Source organism: Gouania willdenowi, chromosome 18 (assembly GCF_900634775.1).
Source record: "Gouania willdenowi chromosome 18, fGouWil2.1, whole genome shotgun sequence".
Classification (NCBI taxonomy): Eukaryota; Metazoa; Chordata; class Actinopteri; order Blenniiformes; family Gobiesocidae; genus Gouania; species Gouania willdenowi.
In genome coordinates, this window is record NC_041061.1 from 26,085,013 (window position 1) to 26,103,463 (window position 18,451).

Consider the following 18,451-nt stretch of genomic DNA (forward strand, 5'->3'; position numbering starts at 1 on the left):
TTGTGAACTGTAATTCTATAGTTATCTGGCCTTCTGTTATAGGGTGGGATCGGGAGGGGAAAAGGAAATGTTGGAAAATACATATGTAGAGCGACGCTATCTGTACTATTCAAAAATAAACAAGAAAAAAAATCTAAATCAATGTTGAAGGAAAGTCAACTTCAAGTTTTCCGTTTTTTCAACTTGATCATTTGTAAATCCCAAGAGTAAAATACTGATCCTTTCTAATCTCTACCACTCTGCTTCTTACCTGATACTATAGCTACTTATTCTGAAAATTACTCTGTTGTAACCTTAAAAATATACATTTTAGTTTCCATAATTTAAATTACAATATTACGTTGGCAGAAAATAAGAAAAACTGAACGTAAAATCAGTTTGTAGACTGAAATCTGAACCACACTCACTGAGTTCATTTAACAGCCACTGTGACGCTGCAAACAAGAAAACAATATGCCTTCACTACTGAAGAATCAACAACAAAAGATTTTACAATTTTATTCATTCAAATCCAAATTTGTCAGAACAAACCAAAGTGAGAGGAGGTAGTGAAACGACAATGTTATATAGTGGGGAAAACAATGATACATTTAAGCACAATTCAAGAGCTGCACTGGGACACAAGTAGAACAAGTCTTTACAATTTAAAACCAACCTGTAAGTCAGGGATCAAATTTAGCTGTGTTGAGACGTAAAAAAATATCACTACAATGACTATTGTATAATTCCTTACATTTTTAATGGGCTGCCAATAGACTATTTTTATATGGGAGCTATTATTAGTCAAATGAAGGTATTTACCAACCCATCAGAACATAAAGACACTACATAGAGAACACTGTCACATGTTCAGCCTTCATAATGTAATCACGTTACAGTGGATTACTCATAACATACATTATGAAGTGTTCAATATTCACCACAACTGTAACATCTGTAGTAACAGGAAGTAGACCTGATCACTTCTGTTGAGCCAACATAAATGTACTGGAATAACGCTCACACTCCAACCACTCTGGTATGGATTACACAGTGTTGAGCTACTCTGGCCTCGACCCATCATTAGGGTACTGGTTTTTAACTGGTCTGGTATTGAGACGCAACACCACCGCCTAAAAAACAAACCCCGACCCAAATGAAGGAACATCGTTCAACTCTCAAAATCTTTTCACGGAACGATCAGAGAAGAGGAAGATGAAAATCAAAGTGCAGCAAATTCTACGAAGTAGTTTATCAATAAACCCCAAAGGTCAGCCAGTGGTGATGCTTTAATAGTTTCATGTCTTTACGTTTAACCAAAAAGTGCAACTCAGGAGCAAACATGTTAGAGAAATATTCACAATTATCTCTTGGATTCTGATGACCTTGACAGTAAATAAAAGGTTGATGAGATTGTATTTGATTCTTTTAATTATCAATCAATAAACTTTGTTATTGGTGTGAATAAAGGCCCTTCAGTGTAAAAGCACCAAACCTCCTCTTGTGGCGAAAGGAAAATGTGTGAGAGCCACTGACAAAAGCTCTGCAAACCTCTTCATGTCATCGTAACCATTGGTTCTATTCCTTTGTTTTAGTCGCGACCATAAGCCTCAAACGCACCACCACACAAGTTCAGGGAATAGTTTGCAGGCACCCAAAGGCCTTTTCTCTTTTAAATCATCACAGAAACCACATTTCATTACATTAACTTCCTTTTCTCATTGTTTCAAAATACACTGAATCTGACAGAATTGTTTTCATTACATCAGAATAGAAAAATAAAGAACATTTTTAAATGTTCAAAGACTTTGCTATGAAAATTAGAAATTCACCAATTCACACGAATTACAACATTAATGTAAGACTTTAGAGGCGACTCCATGTTGGTATTTTATAAAACATGAATGAACACTGTTAATAAAGAAGGATTGTTGCTGCTAATAATAATTAAAAAAAAAAAAATGCGTTAAAACCTACCCACTTTAAAAATGTGGACTGGTTCATGTGAAACACTGAAATTCAAATGTAGTAGAACTACCTCAGTCTATTTGTGTTCCAGGAGTCTGAGTTGGTTTGTCATTTCATAGCAGTTCATACCTTTACACACAATCATCAACAACCTGTATCTTTGTTTTATGTACATCCATAAACAAGTGGAACTTGATCAGAATTTAACCACAGTTACTATTCAGAGGCTCAGAAAGCAGGGAACAAGGCAACATTAGCCCCCCACTCACTACAGTGGAGTTGACCTGTGTTAAAACCACTGGCTGCTCAATGTGTCCCATCACATGTTGTGCAAATCTCAACCTTTTTCTAAACACAAGCAAAAGAAATGTGCACGAAGCAGGTGTGAGTGATGCTGTTGTATCCCAGTAGAAAAACCTTGGTCTACATAGTGCCCATGTGTGCTCAAAACAAGCGTGCGTGTGTGTGTTTTATGTTGTGGTTTTTTCAGTAGTCACACATTAGTAGAGTGAAGCGTTGAGCTACAGACTGAAGGAGCAAACAGCAGATGTTGGGGATGTTCTCCGACAGCTCGTGATGAAGTCACTTAAAAAATGTAGCAAAGGAGAAAAACAGGAACATGTCAGTCAGGTTTCTATTTGATAAGGACTGATATTACCAAGTGGATCAAAGCAAAGATTACCTTCCAGCTAAAGAGACTCCTTTGGGCTTAGGTAAAAAAACTAGATGAAAAGGAAAGAACAGAGTTTGTTAAGTACAACAGCAGCTGTGAGCAAGGACAAAAACACAATACAGAAGTAGTGGATCAGATCAAAGCCTCTGATTTTCCCTTTCAACATTTCCTAAATTCAGTTTCAGGATATTACGCATTTCCATTTCATCATCTTTCCCTGTTTAGAGGACTTTACTGGCTATTAGGGTTGTGCCATACAATGCGATTCATGTCCACAATACGATATATCCCAATACTAAACAATACCATATACATCGCAATATATCGCAATTTCAATAGTTACAAATTTCACCTTTGCAAGTTTATCATGGAATCATTTTTTTCTTATACCCTTACTGGCTATTAAACTTCCTGAAACAGAAACATGTTCAGAAATACTTTATTGATCTCAGGGGGAAATTATTGTTACAGAGAAATATTACAAATGAAAAGAAACACTAAACAAAGAAAATTCATTTTTTAAAAAGTCACAAACATATAAAATCCTTTTTACACCTGTAATATCTGTATTATATTTGTACATTTGTATTATATTTTACTGGAGGTGTTACTGGTATTTCATTTCTATTTAATTAACAGTCTTTTATTTCTTTTCTATGTTTTAGTGTTTCTTCTTTGAAATATTTCTACAGCATCTGTAATAAAATGTAATTTCCCTCTGGGATTAACAAAGGACCTTCATTTCCAGCCTAATGAAGACACTGCAGTATTGGCTGCGTTCCAATAATTTAGCACGTCGTCACAAAGGCCACACACTATTGGCTGATATGGGTGCCCTTCAGATGACTCGGCCAATCACAACAGGCAGGTACTGTAGGTGGGCTGCTATACTCATGTAACTCATTTTAATGGAGATTTCCGTGTGTTCTGAGGAGTTTCAACTGATGGGTCTCCATCTCCACATGAAGACTGCCCCACGTCTGCATATCACTTTTTTATGATCACTTTTTACTGGAACCAGACTGACACAGCGCTCCCTCCGTCCGTTCTTCTTACTGTTGTTACGGTGAAATTTACGGTTACCTCGTCTTTGACTTGAAAACACACTCTGTGGTGATAAATGATGAAGACCAGACAGGAGAGATGATGAAGTAATAAAAAACGATTTAATCTAAACTAAATAAAAAGGTACAAAGCGGGATAGACAAAGAAGTCTCTGGCCAGAGGAGAGACGCGAAAAAAGGGACCAAAAGTTCCTTTCACACACATTTATACCCCACTATCCCACCTCCCCCCTTCCACAGACAACAAAGAAGAGACCAGGGGGGGGGGAGGTCAGTCTGCCGGAGGTGACACCTCCGATGTCGGGGTGGGTTTGGACGTGCTCTGGCCTTGGAGATTAAACTGAGGCCAACTGACATTCCTTTAGAGAAGCTGTATCATGGGAGTATGGGTCCACCGACTTTGCAGGAAGAGGAAAAGACATCAGACAGGAGTGGAAAGTTACAAATTGGGGTATTAAGTTGAATGAGATCAAAAAGCAAATATATGAGTATACATAATTAATCAATTTTGCCACCACACTGTGAACTACTATAGAGCAATCACACCATCCAGACGCGATCGCTTCTAAACAAACTAAATGATTCAATTGAACACGTTATGCTGTTTATTGTTTCTTTTTATTACAAACTGGCTGATTTTTACTGTATCCAGTCTGTTCTGATCTCCACTCTGTCTCCGTCTGTCAGTTCTCCTCAGAGTCCAGAGCACTGGTCACTCCTGAACAAATCTAACGCTGTGATTTAACAAATTTATGCCGTTTAATGTTTCCTTCTATTCCAAACTGGCTGATTTTTACTGTATCCAGGCTGCTACAGCTCTCTCTCTCTCTCTCTCTCTCTGTGTGTGTGTGTGACAACTTGAAAGCCGCATCGTATGCATTTCTCCATGAAGAGGGTGTGTGCGTAACAAAGTGACTGATCAGAGTGATTCAGTGGGAACGTGCTCTATTTAATGTAAACCGTTTCATTGGTCACCTTAATGGCAATTTTGTGGCGACATGACGCTTGTAAAACCAGAAAAAATCCACAAATTAGCCGCGTCATTGTTTAAGCCGCGTGGTTCAAAGCGTGGGAAAAAAGTTGCGACTCATAGTCAGGAAATTACGGTGTGTCTCATTCTGATTTCATGTGTTTTAAAGGACTCTTCAGAGCGAAACCTTGTTGTCTCGCCAACGAGAATGAGTCTTTTCATTCGTGTAAAAGAGAAGTCACATGAAACAACATAAGAAAAGGCTAAACTACTCACCAACTGTCCTGCACAGCTTTGATGTCACTCACTAAGTTTTGTGCCAAACAAATCCCAAAAATCTGAGGAGAGAAATGGAAAAACTGCACATTTAATCATGATGACATCTTGTCCTGCAGTTGTAGCGTTCAGTGACTGACCTGCAACAGTGCAACACCAATGAAGATCCCAGCCACCAAGGTGAGATTATCCTGCAGCCACCTTTCAAACTGTGGCACGCAGCCTTTCACATTGATGTGATCTTTCTGCTCTGAGTCCTGGATGGAACAAAAGATCCAAACGATAGAATCATCAAATGTTATTTATTACAGAATCGTCAAATGTTTTAATAAAGGAAAGCGTTCGAATGAAAAAAATAATAATTTTAAAACACTCAAACGATGAGTGTGTGTGTCACTTACAGACTTGGCTCGAATGTCATATCCACACTGAGTGTTTATTACGTCCTCCTATAAAAACAAAACAACTAGTTTAAGAATATAGAAACAAAACTAAAAGAATGTTCCCATTGAAAACAGAAAGCCAGACAAAGATGATCACGACTGTAGGGTTGCATTATGCAGAGGTGAAAGTAATGGCTTCTCTCTTGCAGTCAGTCGACAGGACTCGAATGGTTCCAGCTTTGGTTTGATGACAGTTCTCCATACAGTTCTGTTTCTAGCTGTGATGCCAGGATTTTGTGTCTATGTCTCTCCACCTCATATTTCATTTTTGCCACATCTTTGAATCTGAGTCGAGGTCTTCCTTGGTTTCTTCCTCCTTCGCAGAGCTGGGAGTACAACGGTTGTCTTGGAAGCCGGTCTTTCTTCATCCTGTGCATGTGTCCGAACCATCTAAGGTTCTTCTCTATTAAGATATCAGCCATGCATGACAGGTTCACACGATGCAGGATTTCTGCATTTGTGACTTTATCAACCCACTTGACGCTCATGATGTCTCTAAGCTGTTTCATCATGTAGGCATGTAGTTTCTTCACCTGTTTCCTGTATATTGTCCATACTTCTGCTCCATAAAGAATGCTTGACAGTACCACTGCTCTGTAGACTTTGCCCCTCGCCCTGATGGAGACATGCTTGTTTGACCACAGTTGCTGTTGAAGTTTGCCAAAAGCTGCACTTAGCTTTCCTAATCTGTTGTGTATCTCCTTGAGGCTCCTGGTTTATTGTGATCCATTCCAGTTCAGGTGGAGTGTGTAGCAGTTTTATCGGCTGATATAGGCATTCTGTCTTCTTGATGTTTATCTTCAGGCTGAATTGAGTCGCAGCTCCGGCAAACTTATCAACAAGCATCTGAAAATCTGCAGCACCGTTTACCACCAGCGAACTGTCATCCGAGTTTTTGCCTTGAAGTGAGACACTTTGAAGAGATCTGCCCCATGTCTTGTCTGTACATCCTTAAATGCAACTTTTAGCATTGCCGTAAGGTATAATGAAAATAATGTGGGTGCGAGTACACAACCCTGCTTGACACCATTTGTGACCACAAATTCCTTAGAGATGTCTTTGGCTTGAACTACTTTGGCTTGCATTCCTCTGTGTAGTGCTTTGATCATGTCATGCTTTGTCATCAACATTACTGTAGGGTTACATTAGGCAAAGGGGAAAGTAATGGATCACAAATACTCATATTACTGTCAATGAGTTGCTGTTACGGGTACTAGGGATGTAACGATTCACTCAACTCCCGATACGATTCGATTCACGATACTGGGTTCACGATACGATTCTCTCACTATTTATTTTACAAAATGGGACTGTAGACAAATGATGATTGAAAAATATTCCTTTATTTTTTTGGGGAAAAAAACTAGAAAATACTGTACTATTTTCCTTTTATTTTTAATTGTCAAAAGAATCCCTTGATAAATTATTCAAAACAATGCAATTTAACTAAAAATAAATCTTGAATGAAATAAATAAAAGAATAATACAAATGAAGAAAAAGCCTATTAATTTAAATTCTGGTTCTATAGTAAACAATGCAAAACTCCATAATAGTTCTTTTTCATTTTAAAAGTGCAACTGAAAATGTATTTTGTGCCTTAACAATTTGACTTTAAAAAAAAAAACAGTCATTGCACTGTCTTTATGTCAGATATTTGTTTGGATCAGCAGAGGGCGCTGGTAACCCAGTGGTTGGTTGGCATGCAGTTATTCTGTGCAGTGAAGAAGAGATGCTATGCTAGCAGACAGAGCTAGTAGAAAAACGTGACTTTTACAGATATTCACGTAATATTACAGATATTCTTTTGGGGCTAAAGGGGTAAAGAATAATTTATGAACATGTTTAAGAGTAGAAGGCGGCCAGAAAGAAACTTTTGAACGAGAAGGATAAATATATATATATATCAGTGGCGGCTGCTGGTCTTTCATGCAGGGGAAGCTCATTTTCTGCCTACTTCAGAAAATGTATCTGTTTATTTAAATGTGAATTTTAGTAGAATTCACATTTTGTTGTCAACAACTATTTGTAGATTATGACACACGCACGCGCGCGCACACGCATGCACGCGCGTAGCTGCTGCGTGCTGGAGTGTGAGTGTTTGGTCAAAAGTCTCACAACACAAGCAGTAACAGTCTCCACAAACACCAAAAACAGACACAGTCAGAAGTTGATTCGCTATGAGAGGATCAGCAAAGTCTCCGTGTCAACACAGAGCAACGGACTGAAATATTTGAAAAACCTGCCTGTGTGCTTACAACGTCATACTCTCTGATTGGCTCATTTCGCTGTCAATCAAAATTGAATTAGCCTGAGATAGATCATCCAATCATCATCCATTATTCCAGCGTCCGGAACAGACAGATCCAGCCCACTGCTCCATAGACCTCCTGTGAAGCCCGGCGTCCGATGGGCGGGACTAAGTGCGTCATAACCGAGCATTTATCCAATGAGCGTCTAGTTTGACTGCAGTGGCTCAACCCCTAAATCCTGTCCCATTGAAGTCAATTGAAGCTGAACTTCACCACTGTTTATTAACACTGTGACGCTGCGGTAATGAATGAAGAACGTCAAGCTGTCACTGTCAGTTTCCTGTTATAAGAAGCTGATTCTGAACTAAACATACATGTGTTCTGTCATATATTTAGTCAATGAAATGTACACACAACACTACATATTTGACCACTGATTTTAGGGAAAGCTGAGGTTCCCTTGTAGTCTTAAAGCATCCGCCACTGATATATATATATATATATATATAGTAGCAAGTAAATAAATAACTGTGCTATAATTGGAGTGCGGATCGGGCCGCTTTTTTATGACATATTTAAGTTTGTTTTAGTGGTAAGCACCAACTTTATTAACAAACACTGTTAATGTCAACATCAGATCAGCGCATGGGTAACAAGCAAATGTCAACAAGCCAAGTATTGTCATTGATTTTCCTCTGATGTATTTATCCATCTACAACAAAATGTATTTATCAGTGGCTTAGAGCAGCCATGTAATTGTGTATCTGTGTTACCGCTGGATCCTTGGTGCAGCAGGAGAAGGGAACGCCACACTTTTCCCGGCTGGGATTCCCATCGGTGCAGTTAAAGTAGATGTTCAGGTTCCAATCCTCTGCTCCAAAGGCACCGCAGCACTCCCACTGCATGGATCACAAACATGACTGAGGCACTGTGCAGAAACATGTGAATATACGTATTTCACACATATCCCTATTTACAAAGTGTGGTAAGAAGTATGTGGGTTTTATAAAGTGACCTGGGAGCCACATTTAGCTGAAGTAACAGTTCAGATTAGAGGACAAATACCCTAACGTGACAGATATTTAGATATGATGCTCTGGTTCGGGTCAGGCTTGAATATTTTAAATTTAAAACAGCTTATTATGTAGAAAGCCAATGAGCCTGTTTCTCGGTAATAAAGCAAGGCGCTCTACAACAGTGTTTCTCAAATGGGGGTACGCGATGCCACTACAGGGGGTACATGAGAGAGAGGTAGTTGAAAATTAACAAATAAAGTGTCAGTCTTGATCCCACACCAGGTGTGAGATGAACGGAAATGATAAAAACTATAGAAATGAAACTATTCAGGAGCCACTAAATCAGTGTTTTTCAACCTTGTGGGGTCGGCTGAAATTTCTGAAAAATCCCAAAAGATTTTGGACATTTTTTTATTATCATTCTTTTTTTTAATTATTAAAACAACCCACAATCTTAAATAACTGTATTCATATACTTTCACTTTGTGAAATATAAATCTTGTTAAACTAAAATGCAATAAAAAAAAAAAAATCTGAACTCAAACATGATCGAAAACTAATTTTATATTTTAAAAAAATGTCTTTGGGCTTGCCAGAAATTCTTGATATTAAAATGGGTTCCAAAAAAGGTTGGGAACCACTGCACTAAATAGTGTTTCTTTCCACTTATTTACAAAATTAGAGTCTTTAAAATGTGTGTTATCACTCGTTCATATGCTCTATAGTTGTTTTGAAATAGTTTACTAAGCAAAACATTGTAGTCAGACAAAGGGGGTACTTGGATTCAGAAATAAGAGAAAGATAAAACTAAAAAGGTTTGAGAACCACTGCTCTACAGCATCACAGGCCCTTGTGTTCCCAGGCCCTCATGTCATCATCTCACACAGACACACACTTACACAAACTGTGGGTCTTAGTTTCAGAGGTCAAACCTGGCCCCTCTTGGCTCAAACCATGACGAATGAAGAGAGACATCCGTCAATTTGACTATGCATTTACAAGCATGACTTTAAATTGCACAATAAATACAACTAGTACATTGCCCGTTGGAAGTATGTATTCATATAGTGGGAGGAGCTTAAGTAGAGTTGTCAATGATGGCCAAATGAGTATGTGTTTGAAGGTTGGATGTACAAAGAGGTGTACATACTCTGTAGTGTTAGAAAAAGGTTTATTTGCAGGTGCAAAGTAAAATAGCATGTGATTTTTCCCTGGTTTAATTCTATGGGACAATTGTAGTTTTTTTTTACTCATTTTCATATTTTTTTCCTTTGGTGTATTTTTCTGTAATGTATGTTTTTTGGAGTCATTTTGTGTGTTTTTGGAGCCTTTTTGTATATATTGGTGGATTTCTGTTGTCGTTTGGTGTACTTTTTGTATAAATATTGTTTAGTTTTTTGTTTTATTTTACTTATTTAGTACATTTTCATTATAAATACCTTATGTGTGGTGAGGGCGTTTTTTCTCTCTCGCACATCAGCCACGCGCATGCACATACTCCGTCACAAGTTGTTGAAATGCGTGTAGAGAAAAAAAAAAAATGGACCCGTGGGAACTATTTGAAACTTCCGGGAACTCTTCCGTTGTCGCAACTCTCTCTCTAAAGGGTTCTGTGTGCGCATTAGGTTATATAGCATGTGATGAAAATATCTGTTTATAATGCCGTATCCACGTAGAAACATCGCTCTTACATTTTAACATAGCCGCGGCCATTGCCCGCCACTCACTTCTGGGTCCAGTCCGTCCGGTCTAAACAGCGAACGGTCAAACAAACATGAAAATAAACGTTTTGAAATGACCAAATTACTCCAAAATACCAGATGCACACTCTCATGGCATTAGGAAGCTGTTAACAAAGTTTCAGGTCGAACAGATACCGCGCCGTGGAGATATTTGCTCTACAAACACACACGCATTACAGAACTTTCTTGCTTTTATAGGTAGAAGGAGAAATGGGAATCTGAAATGAGTGTAGATACACCTGAAGAGAAGTGAGAGGAACTTTGCACACCGGCACATTTAGTTACTAACTCAAATACTTGGAGGGAGTTTAAGTGGAAAGTAATAATGACATTTTTTGAACACTATAAATTGCCTCCCTAGTGAGGCGTTCAGGGCACGTCCCTCCGGAAGGAGACCCCGGGGAAGACCCAGGACACGCTGGAGAGACTATGTCTCTCGGCTGGCCTGGGAACGTCTCGGGGTCCCCCCGGAAGAGCTGGAGGAAGTGGCCGGGGAGAGGGAAGTCTGGGCCTCCCTACTGAGGATGCTGCCCCCGCGACCCGGAAACGGCTAAGCGGGAGAAGATGGATGGATGGATGGATAAATTGCTGCTGAAATGGGATCAACATACTCAAATAAGTGTTGGAGAAACTGTGGCACGCAAATAGGCAACCATACTCATATTTTTTGGGCTTGTACAAAACTGAGAACATTTTGGGATGATGTTTTTTAAGCTCATGAAAATGTGTTGTATCAAAAACCTAGCTAAAGATCTTAGAGTTGTAATTTTGGGTCTAATACCAGCCTGCATTGATGGAAAAGCTAGAAAATACATCTTAAATTACAAATAATGACAACAGCAGCAATTAAATGCATTACAGTTAATTGGCTAAACCCTCCCCCAGCATACATTGTGTGGACTGAGAAACTTAGAAAAAATATACCACATGGAGAAAATCACATGCTTTAAGATTCCAGAAAGAAATATTTTTTACTATTTTTACTGGATGGAAATCTGCCAAACTCATGAAATAAAATGATCTGAACCCATCCACATATTATTACTCAACTCACTCCAAACTAATTTTTAAATCTCACATTTATCCTCTTTGGTTGCCTTTATGAATAACGTCACTTTGATAAAGTTATGTATTTGTGGCTGAAATATGTTCAGATCTGCTATTGTTAAAATCTGATTGTTACTACAGCTGGATACAGCTGTAAGAATTTTAGAAAATGTAATAAGTTAGAACATTATGTTGTAAAGTGTACTAGATGTCTACTTTGAAATAAAAAAAACAAGTTTTGTTTCTGCACCGCTGTTTCTGTGCTTCTGCTGAACTTACATATTCCTGGGTAAAATCAATAAGGTTCTGTAGATCGATGTCGTCCCGATATGCCCGAATGTTGTTGTTGATAAACAGGTTGAGCTGGTCTTTAATCCAATCTTTAAAGACAAATGCCAGAACTCCTGTGGTCAACTCCAAGAAGAAGATGATTCCCAGAAACACAGAGAACTAAAGCGGAGACATGAGAATCATTAGGAGCAAGAACGAAATAACAAGTGAGATTAATGTGGCCACGGTGAACTGAAACATACAAACTTGAGAAGAAAAGTGTTTTCCCGCAGTGCTCCAATGCATCCAGCAAAGCCCAGAATGAACATAACTCCACCAACGACCATGAAGAGCCAAACAGGGTCAAAGCCCCCGAGATCTGTGATGGAGGAGATGTTGGACAGAACCCCCTGGTGGGAAAGAAACACAGCACACATATTTCAGTCATAAATTACTCTATGGGGTTAGTTTGCACATTTTAGACATTTGTTTTACGTATCCAATATTTCACGTATGTAATGTGTGTAAAGTCCAGAGGACTGAGTAGCTCCAGGGGGATGTCATCAAACCTGTGAAACGTTCCCTTCTTTCTATTGCAAGAAACTGAAGTAAAATCAGATTGTTTTGACTCAAACGGGGGTTTTAAGCTAATTTTCAGCCACATTAACTCATGGATAACAAAACCCTAGGCCAGGCTAACATTAAAAATGACTATGTGGAGACGAATGGCTACTGTATGTGAGACACTAATGGCCCTATTCTCCCATCTAGACTGAAGCGCTTTTTTACGCGCCTCTCTCCTGAGTGTATTCTCCAGTCCAAGCTCCTGACACGCCCACCACGCGTAAACCGACTAAAAGCGCGTAGTCTGTGAATGAAGGTAGTTTGAAGCAAAGGAGGCGGACAGGACCATGATGTCGTTTTTTGGGGGCTGTCTGGAAAATCACAGAACATGGAGTTTTCATAATGCCTTTAAATGTCATTGAAATCTGTGAAAATGATGAAGCACATTTTTAATATGAAACGCCTTCATTGATAAACAATGTAACAGGTTGATTTGATCAGAATATTGCACTGTGAGGATCGGCCGCATTTTTCTGTCTGAGTCACAGTCAAAATCTCTCTTTTTTTCCCCTCATATTCATGACAGATTACCATTTATTTGTGTGGAAAGCCTGATTTTATTAACTTCTTACATTCCTGCATTCAGAAATGATCAGCGCATCAGTCATCAATACGGTGCCTGCGCTAAAGCGTAACTGAGTGTGATGCGTTGCAGGTTTGAGGAAAATAATCCCACAGAGCGTCCTGCTTTAATCCAGAGGAGACAGATGTTTGCAGTGAAACAGAACCATTGGCTTCCTACATAATACGCATTTTTAAATATAAATTGTCTAATGCATATGGAGCTGATGTGAGCGAGTCTGAACTGAAGCTGAGCCTCATTTAAATATGTGTGGGAATAGTTTCTGGTCCATCCTCTCACCCGCATTTCACCAACCTTCCCATGTGACATCTTGTTTCACTTATTATTCACTCTGTAGTGGATCAAACTGTGGCGTTACGTTGGACATAGTATGAAAAAAGTTAGACATCAGTGTGACCAACGTGGACAGAAGTCTGACGTCTTTCAGATTTTAATTTATTGAGCAGCAGCAGCTGAGGCGCAACTCGGGTGCGCGCAAAACTCCACAAGGCAGGGCGGTGTTTAGCTCAGTGGGTTGAGCGCCCGCCCCATGTACGGAGGCTGTAGTTCCTCACCTGCAGCGGGTCCAGGTTCGATTCCCGGCCTGGGACCCCTTCCTGCGTGTCATTCCCTGCTCTCTCTCACCCCCTTCCTGTCAAGCAACTGTATAAAGGCCACTAGAGCCAAAAAAATCCTTTAAAAAAAAAAAAAAAAACTCCACAAGGCAGCACCCATCGTCTCTGCAGGAAAACGAGTGGACGGCATGGATAGTTTAACAGTGTAACAGTGTCAGTTTGGATAGATTCTTTCTGGGAGTCTCTTCTGCAATATTATGAGTCTGTGTAGCTTAAATTGTAACCGAGTCCAAACTTCTAGTACAATATAATGTTTCACCTTATCGGGGCGCTGCACTTACTCTAGGTTTAGAAGCGCGTAAGGGGAAAAGAATTTAAGCAAAATGGAGAATACGAGTAAAGCCAAATTTGAATGGGAACGCCCGCATTTTAGGGCTGCTCCACCCACAGCGTGTAACTAGGATGAAGGCGTGCACGGACTGACTTAAGTACAGGGGGAGAATAGCACGCAGCCAGAAACAGCGCTGCTGCATGGCTTTTCTGACATACGCACATGTGAGAATAGAGCCCTAAATGAAAAGGAGGACTCACCTTTTCACTCCACGCCCACAGTCCAATTCCAACCAATGCCATGCCCAGAAGCTGAGAAACGCCAAAACACAAATGTTAATGTTACAGAAATATTCCACAAAGCTCTTCAGTGATAGGACAGTAAGACCATGGAATGTTCTAACGTACTGATGTGTTCCACAATGGTTCACTCCATGAGCCCACAGAGGTGCTCATCATTTCACTCACTCAGAGGATTCCTACAATGTGACCAACTGCCAGGAAATAAGGAATAATTTCAGTCGGCCACTAAAAAGAGCATAATCTGCATCAAGGCATCCATTAATGTGTTGAGTATTTGGATAGTTAGATAACATCCATGATCTTATTCTGACAATACTTCAAAGTATTGAAAAGAAAACTGGTATAAAACACATCATGTATCTGAGACTTTGGATAGACAAAGGGTCTTTTTATGATGAATATACTGTATATTTAATGATGTTTATTTTATTGTTCATATAAATCTAAAGGAAGCTGACTGAGTAAAAGATAAAAATTGAAAAAGATAAGTTTTGTTCTTTTTGCTCAGAGGATAAAATCTGTGTATGTGTATTTAATCTTAAAAAAAATCCATTCACTTTATATTTTAGTCAAATATGTGCAGCAGATTTAGTCAATTCTTGATGTAATTTAGTTGACTAAAAGTAGACTATTAGCTGAAATAGTCCTGTTTACTAAATCAAATTTTGACTTAAACTAAGTTGTTTTATTAAAAAAAAGTAAAACTATGACTAAAGCTAAAGATTTGACGTTGAAATTTACATTTCATCAGGACAAAATTAAGAAAATTAACAGGAGGAGCTAAAATGTTTTTTTTTATAATGCTGAAGGTTGGTGACCCTGGGTCTGTATGTGTGAGAGTAGAGCATTTTAAAAGAACAACAATACATTGAGTTTGCTCTAAATCTCCAGAAACAAAGCCACAACACTGAAGTGCCCCTAATTTCAGAACTACATCAAGCAAATGGAACAAACTCCATAAGTGTCCCAGTCACAGACCTGTTCATAGAGTCAGGTGCATACAAACAAAAAGCATCTTGTTATTGTAGCTTTTTCCATTGCTATTTATTTCTGTGGCTTGCCATTTAATTTGTTACCTATATCAGAATCAACTTTAATGGTCATGTACTGTACGTTATACACACGTGGAATTTGACTTGGTGAACTGCGCTCTCTCTAACAATGTAAACATTAAATAATAACAATCAACTAGAAAAATATAAACAGTAGTTAAAGACTAATATGTGCAAAACTAAATAGGATATGATAATAATAATAATAATAATAATAATAATAATAATTCGCGTCCCGCATCAGTGTTCTTTTATGACATATTTTAGGACGTATAGATGACTCTGGCGACAATATTACATTAAAAATCAATATAAATTATGTGATATCAAGTGGCATTTACTGTCTTAATATCCAGTGTAACAGGAGGGCTCTCAATGCAGACATCCTATGCTGCTGTCACGTCTCCTCAGACACATTTTATTCATATTATTCACCGCTCGTCACGTCACTGAAGCGATAAAGTGATGAAGCGACCAAAAAGTGTGACTAATTACAGGTGATTTAAGCCACTATAATCACTGAAGACTGAACACACCTTTAGAACAGGCTCATATTCCTCAAACACCGGCTTATTTCACCCATTACGGTGAATAAATCACTATTTTCCGGCTGGTTGTCATGGCAGCTCAAGTCATCTTCGATCCATTGATGATGGTTTTTCATCGCGCGTGCACGTCAGTAACCCAAGGTTTACATACTCAGGGTTGATTAACCCACTTCATACCAGCTGTAATGGAATCAAATACCCAGAGTTTCCCATCGCGGGGTATGTTGACCCAGAGTTTATGGATAGACTCAGAGTTTGTTAACCCTCCTTTAAGGAATACCCCTCTGGTGAACATTTAAATGAAATAGTATACGTATATGTATGTGTACATTCAATATGTGTCGAAGCACACTGCTTTACAGTATTTAAAGAAGTAATTTATTTTAAGATTGAGGATAAAAAGTGACTTTTTTTATTTTTATTTTTTTTAGCTTTTAATAAAAAGCTGGCTCCTATTTATAAACAGCTTAATGCAATACTGTGTGTATGTGTGTCCTCTGTGATAAACACTGAGTGAAGAAGTGATGACACACATATTTAAAGGTTGATTAGAAAAAAGCCGATTAGCCGCTGCAGCTGCTCCATCCGGGTACCTCACATAGCGGCACAATGGGGCAGAGGATGGACGAGGCCTGCACAATAACAACCACAACATTCACCGACTACAGTAGACTGTAGTCCACGCCTCTTACCCAGAACAGGATATTAAAGCCGAAGATGAAGTATTTGATGCAGCAGCTGACTTCGTGGCCTTTGAAATGATTCCCGGTCATGTTGGAGCATCCTCTGGGAGCACTCGGAGTGAGGATGGATCGAGGCCTTGCTCAGAGGCTCACAGGCTCAGAGCAGCGGGTTCACAACCTTCTGCTGTTCGCTTTAAACCCGCGGACATGATGGACGAAACACGGAGGTGCCTCCACGCTGAGCCCTGAACAAAGCTCTCAGTAGTTAGCGCATCATCCTCCATCAGCAGCTCCCACACATGCTCTAACGCCATTGGTCAGAAGTCAAAGGCTTCCTCCAATCAGATTCAAGAAATACACAACACTTCCGCTGTTACCATTCCACTAGGGCAAGGTTTCTCAAATGGGGGTACATGTACCTCTAGGAGTACGCGATAGCGCTCCAGGGCTACTTGAGAGAGTCAGGGGAGAATTAACAAATGAACGCATAAAAAATATGGGGTTTTATCATGTTTATTTTTAGTTATAAATGATAATAATACTACCCAGATAGCACACATACGTCTCACCAATGTCAGCCTCAGAAAGTGCATCAGTATTCTACTCCTAATGCGTCATTTTGTGTGTTTTCCCCCCCAAATTGGTGATACCACTTAAAATGTAGAACTGTAAAATATCACTTCCATTAAGCTGTTTTTGTGCTGGGGCTCTTTTGGCTATGCTGTTGAAAATACATTTATAATCATGAACTGTGCCTCTCTTTATTTTGTCCACACATAAGCTTTTTAGTGGTATTATATTGTTTTTGTTGTTGTTGTTATGATATTTCCATATTCCTATCAGATTTAAATAAATGCTCAACTATGGATATGGAGATATTTACACTAATTGAATGATCCAAGCTAAAGAAAGGTTAATATAAGCTGTAGAGAGGCATCTTTAATCCATCAACAAAAACAACAGAGAAACATACAAAACGACACCAAAAACACACACACACTGGGAGACAATCATTTAAATTTAATTTAAGTGTGTAGTGTAGGAAGTATATCTTGCTATAGAAAAGTGGGAGGTTAAGTAGCTTTTTCATGGATGGTTTACATGGGAGTTTTAATTCCTCTTTAATTCAGAATAAAACTTAAATCCTCTTTAAATTGACCAATTGTAAACACTCAATTCCTAATGCAAATTTAATTCTGAATCACACACACCTGCTGGTCAATATTTACAGGGTGTTTTTTTTTTTAGGATATTAGGGCCTGACTTGGGCAATAACTAAGGCTTATCACGCTGGCGGCATCGAAAAAAAGGTGACCATGGGGCGCTCTGTGGGGCTCGGTCAGTGCACCTGGGGGCCGCCATGTAGCGTCCCCTTGTTACCCTAGTCGGCCGGGGATGTGGTCGTCGTTCCTGGGCGGGTTGCTCCCGGTGCTGCTCCTTCTGGCCTGGGGTCCGATCCTTGCTAGCTCTGGGCCCGCCAGCGGGCGACCACAGGCTGCCCCTTTGGCGCAGCTCTGGCCGTCTGCTGGGCATGGGTCTTGGCTCCTCTGCTGGGGTCTCGAGCAGGGGCCTCTCTGGGCCCTCCCCTCGGGGGTGGTGGGGTGGATGTTGGTGGGGGGCCTTAGGGCTGGGGTTGGTGGCGGGGTGCGCTGGGTCCTCTGCTTCTTGGGGCTTTCTCAGGTGTGTGCATAGGAGGGGCGGTGGCTGCCTCTCAGCTTGGGGTCTAGGTAGTCTGGGGGGCTGCTCGGCCCCCGCTCTTTCTGCTGGCCTGGCTGCATCTTTGGGTCCGGGGCATCGCTTGGGTTTGCAGTAGCGGTTCTTACACATACATTGTTCTACGATGCACTGGCATGCCTTGGACTGTGGGATAATACTCGTACTGGGCTTAACCTTAGACATGTTGAACCCAAATACCTGTTCTAGGTATTACCACTCACTCCATCCATCTGTCCATAGCCACTACCATTATACATAAGCTTCACACTTGTGTCACCAGACTGGCTTGATTACACAACACAATAAGCACAATAAGGCAGCACCACCAGGGTACAAACAAGCACTCACTCCTTTACAAAA

The 18,451-nt window shown here is 39.8% G+C and overlaps 1 protein-coding gene across 1 annotated transcript; it reads right to left on the reverse strand.

Annotated features, from left to right (window-relative positions):
- Nucleotides 1-484: 484 nt before the first annotated feature.
- Nucleotides 485-16,693, reverse strand: LOC114480721 (tetraspanin-5-like). Its single transcript, XM_028475113.1, has 10 exons — nt 16,385-16,693; nt 14,051-14,101; nt 11,962-12,108; nt 11,708-11,878; nt 8,397-8,522; nt 5,332-5,379; nt 5,071-5,187; nt 4,931-4,992; nt 2,630-2,669; nt 485-2,532 (listed from the first exon to the last, which is right to left on the reverse strand). Exons 1-9 carry the CDS (start codon nt 16,463-16,465, stop codon nt 2,657-2,659), a joined length of 816 nt encoding a protein of 271 aa, XP_028330914.1. The 5' UTR covers nt 16,466-16,693; the 3' UTR covers nt 485-2,532; nt 2,630-2,656.
- Nucleotides 16,694-18,451: the final 1,758 nt, after the last annotated feature.

Coding starts and splice junctions, on each gene's coding strand:
- LOC114480721 (XM_028475113.1), bottom strand. CDS start 16,465: ATGACCGGGAATCATTTCAAAGGCCACGAAGTCAGCTGCTGCATCAAA. Junction 8,523..11,707: donor TTGATTTTACCCAGGAATAT/GTAAGTTCAGCA, acceptor TGATCCATGCAG/TGGGAGTGCTGCGGTGCCTT. Junction 4,993..5,070: donor TTGGTGTTGCACTGTTGCAG/GTCAGTCACTGA, acceptor TTCTCTCCTCAG/ATTTTTGGGATTTGTTTGGC.